The following is a 17,899-nucleotide window of genomic DNA, read 5'->3' as shown; positions in this document are numbered from 1 at the left end:
TTGAACTAACACACCAGAGGTGGCCTCACACGTGGGGCCCCAACTCTCCATGGCAAAAGATCAAATCGAATCACTTTAACCCCCACCTCCCTCTGGAGTCTTGCATGCATCCACATGAAATGTTGATGCTCCATGTGTCCGAGCCTGGCCGTGTGCGTGGCTGTGTGTGTGGGGAAACACCAGGTGCATGCACAGAACTTTAAACCCATTTAAAATTCCTGGGACCAGTCTGGTGTTGCATCATATGCAGATCTGCCAGCATGGGGAATTGTGGGAGAGGGGGTCCTTGATTTCCAGTGACCTCAGGAGAGCAGGATCACCATTTTGGGGCACAAGAAAGGGTGTGCATGTCCACATGGGTGGACGAGCTGATGGGGGCACACTTTGAGAGCTAGTTGGAAGCGTCACTAAGACAGGGAGAACAGTTGCCGGTAGGTACCTGTCCCTACGGCTTCCCCCCCATAGAGCAATCTGGCTCGATACAGAGCCCCAATGGCATGCCACTCTTGTGAGAGAACAGTCAATGGGAGAAGGGGATGTTTTATTGTTGTGCATTGTTAGAGATTTTGCTTGGCATTTCTCTCCCCTCCCCTCCGATGGTTCTTCTCATGAATTGTGTGGGAGTGTCCCCATGGCCAAATCTTCCCCTCCTGGTGCTGTGATGTGCTGCCCTGCTTGTGTCACCACCTGGAGTGCTTGTGCTTGTGAACATGCATCATTGCAGCTTCCTTCTTGAGGAGCAAAGCACTTAGTGCTGTCCTGTCAACCTGTACTCTTCCCCCCCCCCTGCTTGTTGGGTGGGAGGGGGGCATGGGAGAGAGTGGGAAGATGGAATGCATATGTGTGACTGTGCCACTTGACAGGCTGACAAGCCTGGGATGGGATGTGGTGGTGTCCCTGTTACTGGCCAGCTCCATAGCTGGATAAGTGACAGGAGGGTCAGGGCTAGTGCTCGGAGAGGCGACCATAGAGAAGTGTTGCAGGCATGGAGCAGGTGCAATCCTGGGTGCGTCTGTGCTGCCTCCTCTATGACTGTAGTTTGATAATTGGCACAAAACTGTGGTTATGGTGGCATCTGGTATTGGACGTAATGCTTTGGTGGCCAAACTGGAGGTCTTGGTGGCGAACCTTTGTGAAAACCAAAGATTCAAATTGGAATTTGGCGAGGCAAACCAGAGGTCATTTTTGCTGCAAAACTGTGGTTTTATGGATTTGGTCATACTGGAGTTACAACCTCTGCTCCATTTAACTCCAGTTTGGTGTTGCGTCTGAATCCGGCCATCACCTATCATAATGCAACACTAACATGACTTGAATTTTTGACCTCCACAAATGTTCTATTAGAAATGCACTCTTTTTCTGGACTCACATTTTGTGTCTGGTTGAAAGCTAAAAAAAAAAAAAAGCCCTGCAATAATCGATTAAACCAATGACATTTGGAGCACACAGATAATTGTTTTAATGGCATTTCATGGAATACAGAAAATCTCACAATTGAGGTTGCTATTTATAACAACAGATAATCCAATTTATTTTATTTGTTACATAATTGGCTTGTTCACCTGACTGCTGGCAGGGTAGGAGACGTGCCCAGCCTAGGTAGGAGAGCCAATGTTCAGCCATGTGCTTGCAAACATTTTTAAAGTAGGAGGCAGGAAGAATAATCATGTGCAAGGTGGCAGCTGAATAGGATGAGTATGCCATACCCAAATTCTGTTCTCCACTTTTAATTAAGGCAGGAGGGAAAGTTGCTGCCTCACACATGATCATTATTCCTGCCCCCTATCTTAATTCAATGACATGGCTGAAAATTGGGATCCATCTCGAATATCCTACCCAGGCTGAGAGCTTCTCCTACCCTGCCAGTGGTCATATGAACAAGCCTAATACTGTATATACTCCAAAAGGATTTACCCAGACAACCCTTGTGCCTTGAATTTTGTTATTCAGAGCAAGCAGAAAATGTTGAAAATATGGTGGGACCCAGCAGCCAAGAAACTCGTCCCTGATTTTAACTCTTTAGGTTTTTTTGCCATACCAGGAAGCATCCCTGGTGTCCAACAGCAAAGACATCATTCTAACTCTGACAGCACAGTTGGGTGTTTGTTTTATTTTTCTTACTTCTGTCCTCTGATTTATTTACAGTCTCCTTTCTCTTTTGCCTTCCTATTTTTCTTTTCCACGACCTGCCCATTGCCTTCTTCACCTGATCATTCCTCAGACAGTAGATCAAAGGGTTCAGAAAGGGAGTAACAGCAGTGTAGAAGAGCGTTGCTGCCTTAGTAATATCGGACAGACTTTCTCCATCTGGAGTTAAATAAACCCCAGCCATGGAGCCGTAGAAAAGTGTGACCACCACTAGGTGGAAAGATATGGTGGAAAAGGCTTTCCTACGACCACCTTGGCTAGATTTTTTAATCAGGGTGCAAATCACAATACCATAGGATAGCACAACAAAACAGAAATTGCCAAGTACTACAGTATTCATAGAAATCTGACAGACAATGGGAGCAATTCCAAGAGGAGGGCAAGCTAGTGACAAAATTGGTCCAGGATCGCACAACAGGTGCTCAATGACATTGGGTCCACAGAAGGACAACTTGGAGATCAAAGTCACAGACATAATGTGCCACAGGAAGCCAAGGACCCAAGAACCAGCCACGAGAGCATAGCAGGCCTCTTGGGACATCAGTTGTGGATAGCGCAGTGGGTGGCAGATGGCCAAGTATCGATCTAAAGCCATTGATGAGAGGAAGAAACATTCAGTGCCGCTGAGAGAGAAGAAGATGTAGAACTGGAGGAAGCAGGCATGGAAAGAGATAGTTGTATGGGAGTATGCCAGGTCGAAGAGCATCCGTGGCACAGTGGTGGTCACATAACATATCTCTAGCCAGGAGAAGTTGCTCAGCAGGATGTACATGGGCAGCTGGGCCAAATGGTCATCTAAATGCACCAGTGAAATAATAGTGATGTTCTCGGTCAAAGTGAGGACATAGAGGAGAGTGAGAAAGACGAGGAGCAGGAACCGCTTCTGCTGTCCCTCTCCAAAGCCCAGCAAAATGAACTCCTGGACTATGGTCCCATTGGCTAGCTCCATCTGAAATCAGATAAAATAATCGACAGAAAAAATTGCAAGCAATTATTGTCTGCCTGTCAGTAATCCTAAGCATACAATGTGCTTAATCCTAAGCATACAATCCAATCCAATCCTTTATTGCGGTCATAGACCAATACTTAGTAAAACATACTTACAAAAAAACTCAGCATAATAAATCAAACAGATTGTAATGCAATATTGACAGGTTAAAATTAAGACAGTTGTGGTGAACTCCAGATAGATCTTACTGAAAGCCAGAGAGCAGAGCACCCTCCATTACAATAATAAAACAGGAATCACGGAAAAAAGAAGGCAAAACATTAATGAAAACCTAAGCGGATGTTGCAAATGATATAACAGTACCTTGCCATTTTGCAAATTAGGTCGTCATCAAGACTGGACAGTAAATACTTCAAAAAGAAGTTATCCAAATGCCCAGGAAAACGTTGCAGCAAAGGGGACACTAATCTTAAGCGGGTGTCCCTCCTAAGCATACAAAGTAAATACTAAAACAATTTTTGTGTGAAATAGATCCACTTTTGTGTAAAATACATCAGCTGGAATAATATCTACAGGCTTTATATTTTATCAGATGAGGAGGATTGTTCCTTTGAAATATGTCATGGGATAGAGTAATTTCTACCCTGCCTTTCTCATACAGCGTGGTGTAGTGGTTAGAGTGCTGGACGAGGACTGGGGAGACCCGAGTTCAAATCCCCATTCAGCCATGATACTAGCTGGGTGACTCTGGGCCAGTCACTTCTCTCTCAGCCTAACCTACTTCACAGGGTTGTTGTGAGGAGAAACTCAAGTATGCAGTACACCGCTCTGGGCTCCTTGGAGGAAGAGCGGGATATAAATGTAAACATAATAATAATAATAATAATAATAATAATAATAATAATAATAATAATACAACTCAAGGAGAGCTGGTCTTGTGGTAGCAAGCATGACTCGTCCCCTTAGCTAAGCAAGGTTTGCCCTGGTTGCTTATGAAGGGGAGACTAGAAGTGTGAGCACTATAAGATATCCCCCTTGGGGGATGGAGCCACTCTGGGAAAAGCAGAAGGTTCCAAGTTCCCTCCCTGGCTTTTCCAAGATAAGTCAGATGCAGGGGGCATGTATGGGGCTGCACTCGTGGCCCCTGATTGGTGGAGGCCTGGGTTCTTTGAACCTGTTTGCCCAGTGGTGGCTCTGCCCCTGATACTGTGCTAGATGGACTTATGGTCTGACTCAGTATATGGCAGCTTCCTATGTTCTTATGTTCCTATGCTATTGACACAAGCAGCCCAACACAGGCTAGGTCAGCCCAGCCTGGGTTCGGCTGCTCATGTGGAGCACTGGGATTGCTCCCAGTCCTGGCACTTCTGCCCCTGCTATACCAACTTTTTAACCTAGTGTTTAGTCGAGGTTAAGCAAAATTGTGGTTCATGTAACTTCAGTAGGTGATTGTGTATATGATCACTGCCAAGTTAAAAGGCTGCCCCCTGGCCCACCACCATTTCTAGCAGAGAGCCAGGAGGAAGGAGGGACTGCTCTCTAATGAGAGCAGCCATGGGGCTCATGCTGCGTGGCACTCTGGGATGCAGGAGGGGGAAGCCTTCCCACTCCCAGCCCCTGCCATCACTGCACTGCCACTCATGTGGGCACGCAGCATGGCAAAGGGGAGGGCAGTCACTGCTCATCTGCCAGGAAAGGCAGGCCCTTAGCAGCGGCCGCTGGAGGTCATGTACATGACCTCAAGGTGGCTTTCAAATCAGAATTTTAGAAGAATTTTCAAAACAATATAAAAACAGCCCTCCTCGAATAACTTAAGGTCACAGGTTTTGTTTTCATCATACAGGAGGTCATCAGGTACAGATGAATTGAGTAATAGACTTTGAGATTTATTTACTCAGTTCTGTCTGGATATGAGGGACTAGCAGATAGGGATGTGCACCAAACCAGTTTGCCCGGTTCAGTTCGGATCTGAACCGGGTCCGAACCAGGAGGGGGTGGTTCAGTTTTGGTTTTGTTCAAACCACCCCCTGGTTCGGTTTGGATCTGAACCAGTTTGGACTGGTTAGGACCGGTTTGGATGCCCAAAAATTGGTAGGATGGTAGCTGGCTCCCAGGGGTACCTGTCACCCAAACCCCAAAGCAATCGGACACTCGTATGGTTTTTTATGAATTTTTGAAAATTATTTTTATTTTTTTCCTCATAGGATATAATGGGACTCGAACCAGGCCATTATTCCTTATTGTGGAGCACCCATGGGTGCCAACAACCATGCAAACCCTGAAGCAATCAGACACCCCTATGGTTTTTTTTTAAATGAATATTTGAAGTATTTTTAATTATTTTTCTCATAGAGTATAATGGGACCCAAACCAGTCCATATCCCTTATTGTGGAGCACAAAAAGGGGCACAAAAGTGGGGTGGGTGATAGACAGACAGGGGTGCCTACCACCCAAAAAATCCCAAGGCAATTGGACACTCCTCTGATTATTGGTGAATTGTTAAAGTATTTTTGAATTCCTCATAGAGAATAATTAGGATTGCAGCAAATGTATAGATTCACGTCGGGGGGAAAGGGGTGTCGTAGAGTGGAGTGTGGTGGCTGGTAGTTCCTAGGGTGTGCAAGGAAGCTATCAGAATTACTTGAAAGGAATTGGGCAAAGGGGTGATTTTTAAGTGATTTTTGAAGTTTACGCGTCTTTAAGGTTTTTCTCCATAAAGAAGCATGGAGGTGTCAGCAAATGTATAGCTTCATGTCGGGGGCAAAGGGGTGGCCTAGAGAAGTGTGGGGTTGGTGGTAGTGCCAGGTAGGAGCAAGGAAGCTACCTGAATTTTTTCAAAGGATTTGGGCAGAGGGCTGATTTTTGGTTAATTGTTGAAGTTTACGCGTCTTTAAGGTTTTTCCTCATAATGAGTTATAATGGATCTTTCAGCAGCCCCATAAGTGCACTTGTGGGGTGCTCGGGTGGCCCAGAGCGAGTGGTGGTGTAGTGCACATAGGGTGCCAACAGGGTTCTGTTGTTTCTGAGGTATTGAGTGTGGATTCTGTGATAGCAAATGAGATTTTCAATGAGACACCATGAATCCACTCTAATATGCTCTAATATGCACCATGAATCCACTCTAATTCACCATTATACTCTATGAGAAAAATAATTAAAAATATTTCAAATATTCATAAAAAATCATAGGGGTGTCTGATTGCTTCAGGGTTTGCATGGTTGTTGGCACCCATGAGTGCTCCACAATAAAGAATAATGGCCTGGTTCGAGTCCCATTATATCCTATGAGAAAAAAATTAAAATAATTTTCAAAAAATTATAAAAAATCATACGAGTGTCGGATTGCTTTGAGGTTTGGGTGACAGGTACCCCTGGGTTCCAGCTACCATCCTACCAATTTTCAGGTGTCCAAACTGATCCAAACTGGTCCTAACCAGTCCGAATCAAACCACCCCCGGTTCGGTTCTTATCCAAACCTGCACCCCTACCTGATGGCTGGTTCGGTTCGGATCCGAACCGCCGAACTGCCCCAGTTTGGCTTTGAACCAGTTTGGATTCGAACCGGTTCGCACATCCCTTCTAGCAGGGACCACAAAGAATCTTGTAATGCCGTTTATTGTGATTGTAATTCACTTTTCTGTTTTAAAGAAATGAAATGACATGCTATGAAGAGACAATCTGATGATTTGAACAAGCTGGACAAGTTGTTTCTGGAAGAACTTTGAATTCATAAGGTTGGGTCTTAATAGAGGAAAGTAAAGTAAAAGTAAAGTGTGCCATCAAGTCGATTTCAACTCCTGGTGCCCACAGAGCCCTGTGGTTTCCTTTGGTAGAATACTGGAGGGGTTTACCTTTGCCTCCTCCTATGCAGTATGAGATGATGCCTTTCGGCACCTTCCTATATCACTGCTGCCTGATATAGTACCAGCAGAGATTTGAACTGGCAACCTTCTGCTTGTTAGCAGCTGATCAAAATCAATGGCTTAACTGTTAGTTAAAATTAGGGATACAGCTGAGTATCATGGGCACTGGTCCATCCTCTAGCACATCTCTCTCTGGACAGAATTTTTGAATGGTCTATCGACATCTCCACGGGGACAAAACCAATTCTTTGTATTTTGAAGTTGATACTCATTCAAATCCACCCCTCCAGGGTTCTCATTCCAAACTATTTTGCCTCAGTCATGGTTCCTATGTCCATACCTCAGTAGAATTCAAAGCACTAAGTCCATCTAGTAGAAGTCTCACCACATTTGCTGCAGCACAATTTGGTGGGAGTAGGGAAGTATTTGCCTGTTTCTTCTTGCACGCAAAACAGTGCTGGCTGTAGTATTCTTAGGTGATGTGGTGAGAAGAAATAATGGGTATATCTGTGGACCAACACAAGGTTGGTGTTAAGTAATCAATGGCCCTTGGGGATGTGTTCCTCAAGAATAATAAAAGCATCCACCAAAACAATAGGTCTTTGGAGACAGATTGTTTCCCTTTTCAGTAGCAAAACACAGGCAATTCCCACAGGTAACTGTCATTTTCCTGAACTCAGTGTTTACAAAATATTTATCATTTTGATCAACTGAATGGAAGCAATGTATTACAGAGGCGGTTCTAAGGTGTTTTGGAGACAGGTGAGCAGAACGCCTCACTGAAAAAAATGGGGGTTACCTTGTCCTGCAGAAACTGCTTCTGGGAGAGATAATGTAGAGCCACATGGCTGTAAGAAAAACTTTGCACTGAAAAAACTAGCATGTAAGGGAAAAAGCCTCCTGTGAAGGTTGTCCCCTGTTCCAGGGAAATCAATATTTGATGGCCCTTGGGTATGTGTCCCTCAAGGACAAAGCAGTAGCTCAGTTTGGAGACAGGTTGCCTCCTTCTGCTGTACTGGAGCACAGGCAAATTCCACAGGTCATCGTTATTTTTCTGAGCCCAGTGTTTGCTAAAAACTGATAGTTTTGATTTACAGAATGGATTCAGGGCCTGTCTTGGAGATGGGAAAGGAGAACATCCTGCTCAAAAAAGGGTGGTCACCCTGTCCTACCAAAATGCCTCCTGAGAGAGATCATGTTCAGCCACATGACCCTAAGAAAAACTGCTTTGCACTGAGAAAAACTAGAATATCAGTGAGAAAGCCTGGATGCAGCCTTTCTTTCTGGCATGATACTTGTCAAAGGACTTGATTATAGAACCCCTGTTTCCTGAAGACCCAAGGAGATACAGACCCAAGTCATCGGCTTCCCTGTTTTCCCCTCCCTCCCCTGTGTGCCCATTTCATTTCCATGAATGGTTAGCTGGCTTTCTTCTTCTCCCAGTGGGAGCAACTCACCCTTTATTTCCATTGTGCTCTTTGCTCCCATTTCAAGGTATTAGGGTGGTTACAGATGGCACATGTGTGTCTGGAGGATGTGTGGGGGAGAATCTTTCTGCAGCAAGTATAGCATAGCCTTACTTCTTTGAATGTAAGCTAACAGGTAAGATGTGATTTAGTGCTGAACAAAAGCAGGTCATGTTCATCAAAGCAAAATAAATAAATAAATGCAGAAAAATGTTTTTGAAATGGCAGACTAATGCAGCAGAGGAAGCCTTGCTCCAATCTTTTTCTTTCTTAAAGGGCTACAAGTGGTAGCCCTCAAGTGGTCAGCAAATAAATGCTGAACGAAAACAATATGCCTTGCTTATTGCACAATTGGCACATGAGTGACAGTAAGACAGTCTCAGAACACTACTTTCCATGAGGAAAGTAGGTGAAAAATGAATGATGTTTACATATTTGCTTACATATTATCATTACATTTTACAGAACGCACAAAAGTACACAATTGGAACTAACATAAGAGAGGAGGGAAGTCACTTTATTTATTTATTCCATAATAATGACTCCAAGGGAATCTTCCTGGACATCACATGTGCTTTTTATTCCCCTTCTCAAAGTGAATAGAATATGGTTGCTAAGCAACTGTTTTGTTCCTTCCTGACCCTTTGCCCTGATTAATTTTGGGGCATCTTAAATGGGCTGTGCAGAACACCTTAGTACAGGGTTTCGTAACCTTTTTGTACCTATCCCCTGCCACCCAGATCCTCAGGTTTTATCCATGGACACCACCACCCCACCTGCTATTTATATATTTTCACAAGAATTCAGTAAAACAAATAGTGGTGTGTGTGTGTGTGTGTGTATGGTACTCAGGATAGCTATTTTCCAGAACTTTATTCTGGCTCAACAGGAAGCAAATTAAATTCAGAGCAGCCAAGATTTTCCATGGGCCACCTGGACATTCCTCATGAACCCCTCAGGGCATCCATGATCCCAGGTTAAGAACCCCTGCCTTAGTGGAGGGGAGGGTGCTCTTGTTGTTCAGATGTAAATACATTTGTTTTATTCTATGTTGTATTTGTTTTACTTTAAAAGATGTATATGCTGCCCTTTTTTGGGGGCCTTTTTTGTTTTGACAAAGGTGACTCAAAGTGGCTGTAACAAAAGGGATTCGACAGAGCTAGAAGAGTGGTTCCAAGGGCTGCCAATCAAAAGAAGAGTTCCCTCCTCCAAATAGAATGCTGAGGTGATGGTGGGAAAACAGTTGCTTATGGACAGTTATTTTTCTGAGTTGCTTTTGGCAGTTAGCTCTGAGGAGAATTTTCTTTCTTTCTAGATGTTTGAGCATTGAGACCTGCTACGTTATTGTTAGTCTTTAGTTAGAATCGCTACTGAAGGAAAGAGACTCTGAGTTACATTATAAATAATGGATAATAACTAGGTTTGTACATTTTGATTCGGGTACAAAACATTTTGTGCCCGGAAATGGCAATTCCGGAGGTTTAAAAAACAGATTTTTGTTTCCAAATCAAAATGACTCTGTTTTGGACCTGAACGCTTTGTTCTTCAGAAAAGCGTTGCAATTGAAATTGACTTCTCTGACTCAGTGATTCCAGCTGAGGCACTGAGTGATTAGCAGAAGATAACATATGCAAAAAGCTGGCAGAACTTCCTTGTTGGGCATGAATGGTTTAGTTAAGTATGTGTTGTATTCAGTGTGATTGAAATGCAAACTGACCTTGCAAAGGGATTTGGAAGACAGCATTTTGAGACAGAAATACCCAAATATCTTTGGGAGCTCAATGCAATTCCAAAGCTCTTGCTAAAAGCCATGGTATAAGTTGCGTGGAGAAGCTTTTCCAGAAGCTGGGTAGGAAAGTTCTGCAATTACACAGGTTTTTCTTTCCAAAGGTTTAGAAAGAATCTCTTGACTTGTTCAGGGGTCTTTTGAAGAGCTATTTTGGGTTCCCCCACCCCTGATTTTTATGAGTTATAGTGGTGTCTAAGTTTTGTTGCCCAAGTTGAGCAGTCTAATGTAATTTAGGCCACAATGTAATTTGGTGGGACATGATATCTAAGCCAGTGGTTCACAACTTTTGTCACTGCAGGGACAGGTCATCCACATGGGACTACAAGAGACAAAAGGAGGGGGGGATACCCCTGTCAATCTTTTGACATCCCCAGGAATCTTAGTTGTGTTTCTCTTTCTTGTAACCATGATGTATGGTTTTGCACTTTATTAAATGCAGTGATGATAAATCTCAACAATGGGCTGATTTATTTGGGCTACAGCTCACTCCAGTTAAATGAACATTTGAAGCTGTTCCGTAGTACCAAGGCAGGTCATTGGTCTATCTTGCTATCTCAAGTGACCTGTGGTCACTGTTCCATGGGGAGGGAGCATTTTTATTGAAAGAGTGCTTGAACCCACAAATGGGTTGTGCCACTGTGATAGTGCCACAGGGACAGGCTCACACCCGCTGCAAAATTCTCAAATAACTGTGCCAAAAAATTAAGTGTTGCTGTTGTTCATCATTCTCTTCACTCTTTCAACTTGTTTATGGGGGCTTCAGGGGCAAAACAGTGGGTTGGGTGGCAGTGCCCCAAGGGGTGGTGCACCCAGATTCTAAATAGGGCAAAGGGCTGATTCCTTAGGAATTTTTGAGGATTACACATTTTTAAGATTTCCCCCCCATAGGGAATAATGGAGGTTTCAGCAGACCCATAACTCCACCTGGGGGGCACTGGGTGGCCCAGAGCAAGTGGTGGTGTAGTGCACATAGGATGCCAACCACCCCCATGGGTTGCTAACCCATGGGCTGCTGGGTTCTGTTGTTTCTGAGGTGTTCTGAGTGTTGATTCTCTGGTAGCGTATGAGATTTTCAATTACAAACCATGAATCCACTCTCATATGCTACCAGAGAATCTACACTCAAAACACCTCAGAAACAACAGAACCCAGTACCCCATGGGTTAGCCACCCATGGGGGTGGTTGGTACCCTATTCGGTCTACACCACCACTCGCTCTGGGCCACCCACAAGTGCAGTTATGGGGTTGCTGAAACCTCCATCATTCCCTATGGGGAAGAACCTTAAAGACACGTAAACTCCATTAAATCTCTAAAAATCAGCCCTCTGCCCAATTCCTTTGAAATAATTCTGGCAGCTTCCTTGCCCCCACTGGGCACTACCAGCCACCCTACTCTACTCTGTGCCACCCCCGTTCCCCCGATGTGAAGCTATACTTTTGCTGAAACCTCCATTATTCCCAATGGGAAAAATCTTAAACTTCATAAATTCACAAAAAATCAGCCCTTTACCCAATTCCTTTGAAATTTGGGTGGTAGCTTCCACCCATTGGGCACTACCAACCCCACCCACTAGTTTTGCCCCAGGGATATTTTTTAAAATCCAAAAAGTTTCAGATTCAGATTTTGCAATTTTGAACAAAGAACAAAATTGGGGTCTTTCGGATTGGCTGATTTTGAACAAAGAACAAAATAGGGGTGTTTCGGATTTGGGCCAAAAACAAAACAAAACAAAACAAAACAAAAACAAAATGCACAACCCAATTAATAACCCCAGGGTTAGCTTGATGTGCTGTGTGCTTTCCTTTAGCTTACTTTGTAACACTCTCAAGTAACTAAAGAATACTTTATCACATGTTCAGAAAACCCTTGGTTTGTTTATAGCGTGAGGATTCATCTCATGGTATCTCCCCCAAGACTCCTTCCACCCAACCACATCCATTTCATTCTTGTTAGTGGATTAAAAGGATGCCCCTTACCAGACCCAGATCATGGGTGAAACAAAGACTGGTGGATACACATAGCTACTAGTCAGAAACTGACTCCTTTCTGTTTAGGAGTATAAAGGGCCCTTCTTATCCACTTGAAGGACAGACCACAGCACAGCACTTAGCAAACCAACCAACCAACCAACAACAAGTATATAAACAAACTATAAAAACACAATAGGACAAATAGTTTGAGGTCGAAGTATCCCAAGATCAAAAGGCCTGATGTCTTCAATGCCATTCTTGAAACCACCTCCAAGAATTCAAGCATGGAGACAAGTTGGGAAACAGGGGGAATGGCACATCAACATAATTCCTTTTCTATCCTGGGCTTCTACTTGGAGGTATAGGCACTCAGAACGGGATAACTGTTTGAATGGGCACCTGGAAATGGAGATACTGTTGTGATAAACGAAGGCCATACCTCTATATTGCCAATGGAATCTAGGCTGCTATCATCTGCCCATGTTTCTGGGATGCAAGTTGAGTTTTTTCACTTTAGGTGTGTGGTTGAGTATTTTCACATGGTTACCTTCTTTCCTCCCCACATTTCACATGGATTCTTATCGCTCCAGCCATCTCCCCTTCTTCTTCAGCAATCTGTTCAAGGCCTCCTTCACTTGATCGTTCCTTAGACAGTAGATCAGGGGGTTGAGAAAGGGTGTGATGGCCGTGTAGAAGAGTGTGACTGCCTTATTGACCTCTGACTGATTTTCTCCACCTGGAATTAAATACATTGCTGCTACTGAGCTGTAGAATAATGTGACCACTGCCAGGTGAAAAGATATGGTGGAGAAGGCTTTCACCCAACTGCCTTGGCTAGATGATTTCATCAGGTTGATAATCACAACACTGTAGGATAGCACAACAAACAAGACATTGAATAAAACTCCAACATCCCTGATAATCTGAGCAATGAGAGGAGTGTTTCCTAGAGGAGGGCAGGCTAGGGACAGAATTGGCTCAGGATCGCATAACAAATTATCAATGATGTTTGGTCCACAGAAGGACAACTTAGAGAACAAAGTCACTGGGACAATGTTACAGAGGAAGCCAAGGGCCCAACAAATAGCCACCAGGACATAGCAAGAATCTCGGGACATCATTTGTGGGTAGCGCAGTGGTTGGCAGATGGCTAAGTAGCGATCGAAGGCCATGGCTGAGAGAAAGCAGCATTCAGTACTCCCTAGAGAGAAGAAGATGTAAAACTGGAGGAAGCAGGCATGGAAGGAGATAGTCCTGTGAGAGGCTGTCAGGTCAAAGAGCATACGGGGCACTGTGGCGGTCGCATAACAGATCTCCAGCCAGGAGAAGTTGCTCAGCAAGATATACATGGGTAGTTGGGCCAAGTGGGTATCTAGATTCACCAGGGTGATAACAGCAATGTTCTCAGCCAAAGTGAATATGTAGAGAACTGTGAGAAAGATGAGGAGTAGGAACCGCTTCTGCTGCCCACCTCCAAAGCCTAGTAAGATGAATTCCTTAACTCCAGTCTCATTGGTTGTCTCCATCTGGAATAAAGAAACAAAACTATTAATACATATCACAAGGAAATGTCATTTATGTACCTATTTCTTTTGAATAATAAAACTAGGCATGTTACTTATGAAGGGGAGGAAGGTATTTCAGATTGCATTTGACAATTGCCTAGAACCCCGCATTTTTGATTATATATCAGCTATCCTAAACAAGTTGTACACCAACAGTTGCCATTAAAACAGACAGATCTGGGGCCATGGAAACATGACCATATCCAAAAAAGGGATATGAAGATATTTATGAATATTGCCTCTGGCCTGTAAATTCTTTCTGCATTCTTGCTACTGTGCCCTTAAATGTTACCAAGTTAAATTATGAATCCCCAATTTATTGTTTAAAAATAAATAATAAAAATAAATAGAAAAACAAATCACATATGAAATAAATCTCCAAATCTAATATAAAGCTGCTTTGGCCTCACTGACTGCCTAACAAGAAAGCCTCAGAACACACCATAAAAGATAGAAACGTGCTACTTTTGCAGGTAGGTTCCAGAACTCCCTCATATTACCAAAATAACCCCAGAAAAATTATTTTCCCAGAAAGCACAGAAACACTCTCCCATTCAGAAGCATGCGTTATGAGATCTAACAGAGCTAGGGAAAGCCTTGTCACAGAGAGCTAAAATGTACATGGACTTGCTGAAGATGAAGGGGCAGTTCTCACAATCACCAAGAGTGGGGGTGGGGGGGTGGGCAGGGCGGGGAAGGTTCCAAAGAGCTTACCTTCCCCACAGATGATCCAAGGCTTGGTGGTGGGAGCGCACTTCGTGCTCTCACATGAGGCGGGTGGGAAGCATCAGGATCTGTGGGGATCCCACTGCTTCTCACAACCTGCTGCCCCAGGTTGGTTTAGGCTGGTCATGAGAACAACTTCAAAGAAGCCCCGTCCTCCAAGGTTTCACGGAATAGAATATTTTCCCTTGAAAACACTTTACATAATGTAGATTTAATTATATATACAGATTGATTGGGTCTTCTTGCTTTTAGCTGAATATACATTTTATCAGTTAAAATAGTGTTTCCCCCCAGTAATCAAAGTACCGTATTTCATGTCACATCACCTAAGCAATTCTTAGGACACAGTGATATTATCAACCCCATACTACAAATGGTGGTCAAACTGAGAGAGAGGAGCTTGTCTAGAGTTACCCACTGAATAAATGGCTAAAGTGAGAGCTGAAATAGAGATTCCTAGCTCATAGTTCAAGCTGTGCAACCCCAGTCTGGATTTAAGACTGGGCAACAGGTATGCTGCTAGTCAAAGGAATCTCAGCTAGTAATGGAATTGCAGTACAGCCTTTATCAGGAGGCTGAGAGGGGTGAAGGCGCAAAAGAGTAAATGGAGTACTTTGCTGAGAACTTTCTGATTTTCTCTCAACCGTGTCCTAAATGCCCAGTGAGAATTCAACTACTGTAATCTTTTCCAGCCTTAGAGGAGAGGAAGACATGATGCTATCTCTGCTTCAGATAGACAATCCCACCAAGGGAGATTCAAACACTTTCATATGCATTAAGTTAAAACCATTAACCATTTTATTTCTTTTACTGCTCATAGGGTAGCTTTTAAGAAGCCTTGAGTAAAGGACAACAAAGCCAAACAAGGGGAGGACTAATCAGCTAGGGTTTGTGCTCCTTCCCTCCATCACAATTGTTATTGGGTCATTTCCCTTTAATAAACAAGTTAAATGACCCTTTGCACATAGGGGATTTGTGGTCTGGGGCAAAATAGGGGACTGTCATTGACCGGACTTTGTTTGTGGGATCTAAGTGGAGCAAAGCAGTTGATCTGAGTCTTTGACTGTTAGTTTGTTAAGTTAAAATGTATGATGCAGCTGAGAATCACAGATACACCTCCCATGATCCTTTCTTCCTTGTCTTCTCCCACAACGTCTCCCCTCACTCCCCTGATTAGACAGTTATTTATAAGGGTTTATCAACATTTTTATTTATCTATTTAGCATATTTATATACCACCCAAACCGCACATCTCTGGGCGGTTTACAATTAAACAACACAGATTAAAACATTAAAACCATTGAAAAACAATGACAGATTCTAGAAGTCTAATTACGAGCCTGGATGAATAAATGCATCTTAAACGCCTGTTTAAATGCTGCCTGAGAAGGACAGACGCTGTCAAAGCTTCCTTTAGAGGAAGTCCAATAATTTTAAAAATGGCCCTTATTCAAATCTACCACACTGTGATTCTCACCCCTTTTGCCTTTGTCATGCAGTTCTTTATTCTCTTCTTCAGCAGCAATCAAACTGTTGATTCATCCAGTATACACTTGATTCATCTCACCACAAGCTCTGCACTGGAATTTGGGAGAAATGGTGAACTGCTTATTTTTGAATCTTGTGCTTCTGGTGTTGCTCAAGTGTGGTCTGAGTGTGCTGTGTGAAGAAAAGGAAAGAACCTGTAATGCAGAACCAATCTAGAATGCTTTTTGTCTTACATTTTAGTGGCGCTTGGGAACGTGTCCCTCAAGAACAATACACTGATCCACCAAAACAGTATCTGTCTGGAGACAGGTTGCATCTCCCTGCAGTGGTGAAATACTGGCAGTTTTCATAGGGAATGGTTGTTTTCCTGGGTTTGGTGTTTGTGACCAACAGACCACTTTGAGAAACCAAACGGATGCCATGCATTAGGGAGAAGGTTCTGTGATGGCTTGGTGTTGTGCCCCATTCAAAATACGCTGATCATCCACCCTGTTCTGCACCAAGTACATCCTGTCCTGCAGGAACTGCTTCAGAGGACATGAGGCACTACTACACATTAGTAAACAACAAAAACAAAAACAACAACACCACAGCCCCTGTACACAGAAAACTAGTATGTCAGGGAGAAGCTTGGCTAAAACTCTTCTCCCTCGTTAGCATGACATGTGTCACAAGGAGTGCAGTAAGGATCCCTCCATGGCAAACAGAGCAATATCTTTTAAAGAATTTGGCCAGGAAGACTCTATTTTGAGGCCTGAGGCCCTTTTTTCCAAATAGTTCCTGCTTGGATTTTTCGTCCATATGTCTGTTCATGTACCACTATCATGTACATTATGTGTCTGCAAGATTCAGGCTCACCATTGTCTTCAAGCCTATCCTTTGTTCCACTGTAGGCAGAAATAAAGGTAACCTGGTCCTCTCTTAATCAGTCCATTCACATGTAATATGAAACTGGAGTTGAAGGGGCCAGAGTTTGTCAAGAATGTACATCCAAATGGAGGACACCCTGATGAAACTCTGGTTCCAAATGGAGCATGACCCAAGGTTTCACTCTCCAAGCTGAACCTTTGGGTTGCGATATGTTTTGCTGCTCCAACCCAAGGTCAACAGCCACCCGTGTTATGTGCAAATGAAGAACTGCAGGCTTGGCTGTCTGAAACTGGAGTTGAGGGAGGAAGCCCCTCCCTCTCTCCGGCTGTGATTGGCTCTGCAAGCTGTCCTTCATGCAGGAAGGAAGCCCACACAGCCAGTTCCCCCTCCTTTCCATTATATCCAGATGTAGACAGGAGAGTGGGGTGGCGTGGGGAGTGGAATCACGGGTCCATTGGACTCACGGTTCTGTGTTACATGAGGATATGGCCAATGTTTCTTCCATTCTTTCATTGCCCAGTGCAATGTCAGTTTCCTGTGTCCACCTGGCCATGATTACCCAGTACTCTACACCCAAGTGGCGTAGAATACGAAGTCTTTCCAATAAGTTGAGACTAGATATTAAGACAAGGCTGAAAGTTGGTGAAGTCAGTTCCCTCATGGATAAGAGAGATCTCAAAGATGGGCTTATGCTTAGGGAAAGCTCTTCTACAGGAAGGTCCAAGAGGAATATGGATAACAGAATCACTCACTGAGGCTATTCTCATGATCACCCAAAAGCGGGCTAAGAGAGCCTATCCTAGCCCACTTTGGGGCGATCGTGTGCTGCAACGGGTGCTGCACAGCTCCCGGCAGCTAGCCTCCATAAATATTCCTCCTCGAGCGCTCTGTTAACCTCAACTTTGTGCACGTGTGTTGCCACGGTGCATGGTGACACATGAGTAGACCCCTCACCGGGAGTCTGCAAGCAGCCTCCCAGGCTCGGGGGTCTCTCCAGGATGCCCCATGTCCTTGTGCAGGGCATCCTGGAACTTCTGGGGGGGCTGCACAGCCCCTGATACC

At 43.9% G+C, this 17,899-nt stretch overlaps 2 protein-coding genes across 2 annotated transcripts; both read right to left on the bottom strand.

The window, feature by feature from the left end:
- Nucleotides 1-1,888: 1,888 nt before the first annotated feature.
- LOC128331962 (olfactory receptor 11G2-like) lies at nucleotides 1,889-3,097 on the bottom strand. Its single transcript, XM_053266079.1, has one exon. It carries the CDS (start codon nucleotides 3,095-3,097, stop codon nucleotides 2,078-2,080), a length of 1,020 nt encoding a protein of 339 aa, XP_053122054.1. The 3' UTR covers nucleotides 1,889-2,077.
- A 9,669-nt stretch (nucleotides 3,098-12,766) lies between these two features.
- On the bottom strand, nucleotides 12,767-16,090 carry LOC128330878 (olfactory receptor 11H6-like). Its single transcript, XM_053264241.1, has 2 exons — nucleotides 16,047-16,090; nucleotides 12,767-13,714 (listed from the first exon to the last, which is right to left on the bottom strand). The coding sequence occupies exon 2, from the start codon at nucleotides 13,712-13,714 to the stop codon at nucleotides 12,767-12,769; it is 948 nt and encodes a 315-aa protein (XP_053120216.1). The 5' UTR covers nucleotides 16,047-16,090.
- Between the last annotated feature and the right edge of the window lie 1,809 nt (nucleotides 16,091-17,899).

The sequence above is a fragment of the Hemicordylus capensis genome, chromosome 6 (assembly GCF_027244095.1).
Source record: "Hemicordylus capensis ecotype Gifberg chromosome 6, rHemCap1.1.pri, whole genome shotgun sequence".
Classification (NCBI taxonomy): domain Eukaryota; kingdom Metazoa; phylum Chordata; class Lepidosauria; order Squamata; family Cordylidae; genus Hemicordylus; species Hemicordylus capensis.
Note: the sequence above shows the minus strand (reverse complement) of the source record. Positions and strands in the feature narration are given on the sequence as shown.